We start from the raw sequence: 6,000 nt of genomic DNA, 5'->3' as shown, positions 1-6,000 counted from the left end.
AGGTTAACTGAGAGCATGTATGTGAAGTGCTCTGAGCACTTAGGGAAGGTATTATATGCATGAATGTATTAAGCAAAAGTCAGATACTGTGCCTTAATACAGCATATTAAAAACAGTGCACATAAATCCATCAGGATATATTAATGTACAAGCCAACTGAAATACATAAGAGCACACCTGCTCAGCCTAGTGAGTGTGCTTGGTGGAAGATGTAGCAGGTAAGGGCCTTCTTGTTTGTGCAGTATCAACAGCACGTTGGAATAATGATCTTTACTGGCATTCCTATCTTTGCTTTGTTCTGGTTTTTGTTTTGTTTTTAAATGTGTGTGTGTTTTAACAAACATCACCGCTGAGCCTCTTTACTCAAGCTGTGTTAATTTAAATACAGGTGTTGCCTTTGAAATTTCTTTCTATCCAGTGCAGGAGCGAGGAGGTGGGCTACAACTGGGGCCTCTGTTATGTCTTATTCCACACAAGAGAATGAAGGGCTTTCCTGCTGAGTTAAACTACAGCCTCTAGAAGAGCAAAATAACCGTTATTGATACTGTGACATGCTCCCCTTTCTCCAAACAGCTGAAACTTCAGGGCGACCTTTACAGGGTGAGTTTCTGCCAGAGGATGGAGCACTGGAGACTTCCAGTTGCTTTGTAATCTGTATAAAAGTATACAGGATGAGCAGGCTTTGAGTGCAGAAGCAAGCACAAGAGCAGTACTAGTTCCAAAGTGACATCATCAGTTCAGTAACTCCAAATCAGATTTGGCCAGCCTGCCAAATCCTGAACTGCTCCTGTTCAACTCAGTTCTCACACAGATTCGGACTGGGCAACCAAGCTTCAGCCCCTCCCACAATGCAGGCAGAGGAGACTCAAAGTATATTCCAAGATGGCTTTAGACAAGAAGCAGCCATTTCTTCACTTGACTCAGGATAACAACATAACTCACGATGGAGGCAATTTTGGTCAATGTTTGATTCAGGCAAGTCATACTTTGCAGGTCCCAACTTTGAGAGCCCAACAAATATTTAGGAAATGTTTGCATACATGTGTCTTCACCAACGCCAGGTCTGAATGGAATAAGCTGCTATGCGCTTGCAAAATTAGTACAGGAAGCTGCTCCTCAAAATTCATTTTTCCCACTGCTTGATGGCTGGAGGAAGTCTGCTCTGGTAGATTCTTTTCTGTATGCCCACAGAATATGAGTGGCTATGGATGTGAAAAAGGTTAGTAAGGGGTTGAAGACCAGCCTTTTCTAAGATGGAGATGCCAAGAAATATCTGTCCACCTTTCCCTTGCTCCCTTGTAGGATGGCACACTTGTGGAGTGCAATCCTATGCATGTTTAGACAGGGAAAAGTCCCACAACACCCAGCATGCTGGGAGTTGTTGGACTTTTTTGTCTGAACATACATAGGATTGCACCCTTAAGTTTTTGGGTGCAGCTTTTTCTGGCAGGTGTGCAAGCAATGGGGAAAGCTCCACCCAATTTCTGTGTGCCATGTTGCTAGTGAAGGCACAGGGCCCCTGTGTACGGGTGCAATCCTAAGATTAAATGACTAGGCCCGATGTAAACGTGATTAGTAAATGTACTAAGTTATGTTTTTAAAAATGATTAGGCCCAATTCGCCTGTTGGGTGGCAATCCGGACAGGGCCTGTAACATGGCTCCCTGCTGGCCTCTCTCATCCTGCGGTGTCCTGCGAGATCGCGCCTTAGAAGAGGCAACGGCCCACACGGCGTGTCTCCTCCACGGAGTGACGCAGCCTCCCCCGCCTTAAGGCCACAAGGTCTGAGTCGGCTTTGGACGGGTTTGTACCCCTCCCCCTTCCGTTTCTGTACCCTTTCAGAATACCAGAACCAGTTTAAAAAAAACACAAAACCGAACCACCTCTGAGTGGATCCAGGGCACTTTTTACCTGCGCAGGAGGCAAAACTAGAACCAGCCAACACCCCACGGTCCAACCCCCCCGAACCCCAAACAAACTTACAACTCTACAGGTTGCCTGTTCCTTTAAGGGAGAGCCACCGGGTGTGTCTTGAGTAGCTATGGTAACTTCCAAGTTGAGGATGCTGTGCAATGCCGAGGAGCCGGGTGGCTGAAATCGACGGAGGCTGCTCCGGGAGGGGATCTCGGCCGCCGCCGCGTCGCGAGCCCTCGAGGAAGCGCTTGCCGAGTGGCTGCCAAGTCACGCCAATGACAAAGCGGAGTAACTTTCGGCGCGGGGACGGGTTCGGGAGCTGCGCAAGGAGCAGCGGCGGGCGGAGGAGGATCGCGGCGGCGGCTCCGTGGTGAAAGAGGCAGCGCCTGGAATTATGCCCCGGGCGCCCGAGGCTTGTTGGCCATCGCGACGAGGGGCGCTTTCTGGGCTTTGCCGTCGGAGTTGCGAAGGGGGAGAGCTGCGAGCCAGGCGAAGACGATGCGGCCGCCGCTCCGGGGGGCGCCGGCGGATTCCAGACGGCGGGGACGCGAGGCGAAGGCTGGGAGGGGGGAAGCCCTGAGCCGCCACGGCTCGGGGCATGGGGACCTCCCCTGAGCAGGCGGCGGCGGGCGCGCGGGGCGTCCAGCTGGGATCGGAAGACCGCGATCCGGGCTTTCTTCTCGCCGCTCTGGGCCGGCCGCTTCGAGGGCTGAGCTCTTCACGTCGGACTTCGCGCCCGGCCGCGCCAGGACTTTCCCTCCCGCGAGCGGGGGGGCAGGCGGCACTTCGCTTTTGGAGCTGGTGCGCTTTGGGGGGCGGCGCGGGGGGGCCCTCCAGTTTCCTCTGCCGCCTCTCCTCTCGTAGATGCGATCGCCTTGCCGTCGGGGCACACGCGAGATCCGGAGGACGTGGCAGCTGCAGCCCTGGCACTAACCCCGACACCCCGCCGCGCCACCCATATGAAGTGGGAGTAGGTGGTGGGTGGATAGATCCCCCGCTTCCCTGACTTGACTTGGGGAGACCAGCTGCCTCCTCCTGCCCCCGCCCCTCACCGGAGACTTCTAGAGTTCTTTTTCCCCCCCCGTTGGACGATGGAGAGGTCCTCGAGCAAGTCCTAAAATGCCGGTAATGAGGGGCCTCCTGGCTCCCCAAAACACCTTCCTGGATACCATAGCAACCCGCTTTGATGGCACGCGTGAGTTGGCTTCCCACTCTTTTTTCCGTTCTCCCTCCACCTTGTTGTCTGGGCCTCCATAAGAAACCTCGACGGGCTGCCACCTCCAGGTGTTTCTCTGCAGAAGCGCTCACCCTCCCCACCGCAGCTTGTGCAATGTCTCTCCTACGATTGTCAACTACAGTCTTCCCCAGCTGGGCGCCGTCCAGATGTGTTGGACTACAACTCCCATCATCCCCAGTCAACGGGGGTGGCACTGGCTGGGGATGATGGGTGTTGTGGTCAAAACATCTGTATAGCGACAGGTTGGAGAAGACTGATCTACATCCATGGAGATGAGCTTCCCCCCACCCATCTTCATTGCTCCACTTCCCACAATTTAATTCCTGTGGTCGTTAGTCTGGGCCAGCTGAAAGGGGCTTCTCAAGGAAGTGGTGGGCTCACAGCGATTCAACGTGGTGATCTGTTTCAAATGTGACATAATTTGTACATGGAAAGTGATTCTTCTGGACAGGGAAGTCCATAGCACCTGCAGGTAGAACGTCCTGTGTGCTTATGGCAGGTGTGTGCATGCAATGGACAGATGCTGGGAATCTGCAATGGTGGCTTCCCAAGCATGATGTACACACATGTGTGTTCATCACAGGTGACAATCCTCATATGGGTATTCTGTGGTGGTCTACAAATTCAGTCCGATTATCTCCCCAAATCTTCTGGGGCCCCAAAACCTTATAGGATAGGAAGGCTCTTTTTGATATCTTATTACTAGGGTATGCCAGGTGCAACCTCTAGTTGCCAAGTGCAGACCCCGAGAAGGGTGCAGTACCTTTTAAGAAGAGAGGTTTTTATCAGGTGTACTGTAGTATTGTGGCTAAGGAGAGCTGCTCATGGTGAAATTACACCTTCTGTGACTGGTGGTACAGCAGCCCTCCGAGCCTGCACCTGACAGTCCAAGAGATCAGATATCACAAAGAACTTTCCCAGCCCATCAGCACAGGAGCTGTCTCAGAATGTGTATCTGGCATCCCTAAGGGTAATCCTGGACTAAACTCTTTTTCTTTCCCCCTTTTTGCTGTTGTGTGTGTGTGTGTGTGTGTGAGTGTGTGTGTGTGTATATATATATATACACATATACACACACACACACACACACACACACTTTAAATTAAAATATAGTATGTCTGAATGTGACAAACAAGTGTTTGTAAGTGTGTGTGTCTTCAGGTACATTCCTCAGGACAACAAGATAGGCTGCAGCTGCTTGTTGAATGTACACTTCCATGTCAGACTTGTGGATTGTGTGATATGTGAGATGGACCTCAGATATCTTGCATGTACACTAAGCTCTGTAAATGTGGCAACTGAGTGCCTGCAAAAACATGTACAAAACATCAAAAAGGAAAAAATCCAAAAGCGACACTGAGTATGGACTGTAGTAATAATTTATTTATTGTGCAGATCTCTAAAATGCTCTATACAATCTTCCTCAGGAGCAAATGATCTGTTTAAAATATATAAAAATATACTTATTTTTGTTTTATAGTGGAGTTAGCATATACAATTCTTAAAAATCGTTAAAATTAGTTCTCAACCATGATATTTAGAGCTATTTTTCTTTACGACACATACACTTGATAAAAACCATACTCATATCATATAATAATGGGGAGTAAGACATGCTTCCTTATATTATTCTTTCTATTAGATCTTATAATTATAAAAATAGTATGTATGCTAGTAAATAGTATATATACTAGTAAATAGTATATATACGTCAAATTAATATTTACAGACATATAACAAGTCCTTACTTTACCAAATACTTTATGCAAATTGTGACGTGTAACACATTTGTTTCTTGTTATGTTTTTTGACTATCAATATTTTCCAAACAAACTTTTAGTATACCATACCTGTGCTATATTACCATGAAAAATGAAATTAACCTCTGTCAAACTGTCTTCTCTTAAAACGTACCTTTAACAACAACTGAACATTATCCATTTAAAAGTGAGCTTTTTATAAAATCTTATAAACAGTGCTGCTACTGCCAACAAAATGTAGCTGATAACTCCACTGTTGTATGTTAAACCATCTATCGAACAAACCTTTAGCTTCTAAAATGCTTAGCAGGCAAAACAATCCACCCCAGTATCCATCCAAGGCTGTGTACAAGGTGTCAAGAAAGGACTGTAGCTCAGCAGCAGAGCACCTGCTTTGCGTGCAGAAGGTCCCAGGTTCAATCCCCGGCATCTCCAGGTAGGGCTAGGAAGGAATCCTGCCTGAAACCCTGAAGAGCTGCTGCCAGACAATGTTGACAATACTGGGCTAGATGCACGAAGGGTCTGGCTCAGTATAAGGCAGCTTCCACCCTGTCCCCCACAATTTGAGCACGGAGAAGATGGCTCAACAAACATACGATGAGGGAGCCGAGGATGAAAGGCTTAGTCACATAACCTTTGTGGGGAGAGTCTTCTCACCATCCCAAAGCTGGATTTTTGTTTTGCTTTATCTCTGTCACTTAAGTTTCAATCAGCATTGGACATCTGAATCTGTTCGTCATTTGGTACCTCATAACAGGTTGGATCCAGGATCTGCTTTCTATGATCAGAAGGGCTCCTCCACTCACAGAGGGTGTCTCAGCCTGATTTGGGGGAATCCTCCCTACCCCCCACACACTACAGCTTGCCATTCAGCAGGGTTCCCCAAGCCCCTCTGTAGCATTTTCATGGGGCTGGAGGGGCTACTGTGGGGAGGGTGAGGTGGTGAAGTTTGCTTCTGCCAGTTGCACATGCCTAAATCTGGATCCAGCCCAATGTCCATTCATAGCTGTGCACAAACCTGAAGGCTAATTTACTGCACAGCTCCCCCATAGAAGCCGTGTGTGTGTGTGTGTGTGTAAGGAAATACATG

The 6,000-nt window shown here is 48.6% G+C and overlaps 1 protein-coding gene across 1 annotated transcript in view; it reads left to right on the top strand.

Annotated features, from left to right (window-relative positions):
• The first annotated feature begins 3,032 nt into the window (after positions 1–3,032).
• KCNH3 (potassium voltage-gated channel subfamily H member 3) overlaps positions 3,033–6,000 on the top strand; it is a 63,824-nt gene continuing 60,856 nt past the window's right edge. The window contains exon 1 of the mRNA XM_084837296.1: positions 3,033–3,108. Within this exon, the coding sequence (XP_084693422.1) occupies positions 3,033–3,108 (76 nt within the window). The remainder of the gene's footprint in view (positions 3,109–6,000) is intronic.

The sequence above is a fragment of the Heloderma suspectum genome, chromosome 2 (assembly GCF_057233095.1).
Source record: "Heloderma suspectum isolate Gila_16-S chromosome 2, 16-S_ref, whole genome shotgun sequence".
Classification (NCBI taxonomy): Eukaryota; Metazoa; Chordata; class Lepidosauria; order Squamata; family Helodermatidae; genus Heloderma; species Heloderma suspectum.
Note: the sequence above shows the minus strand (reverse complement) of the source record. Positions and strands in the feature narration are given on the sequence as shown.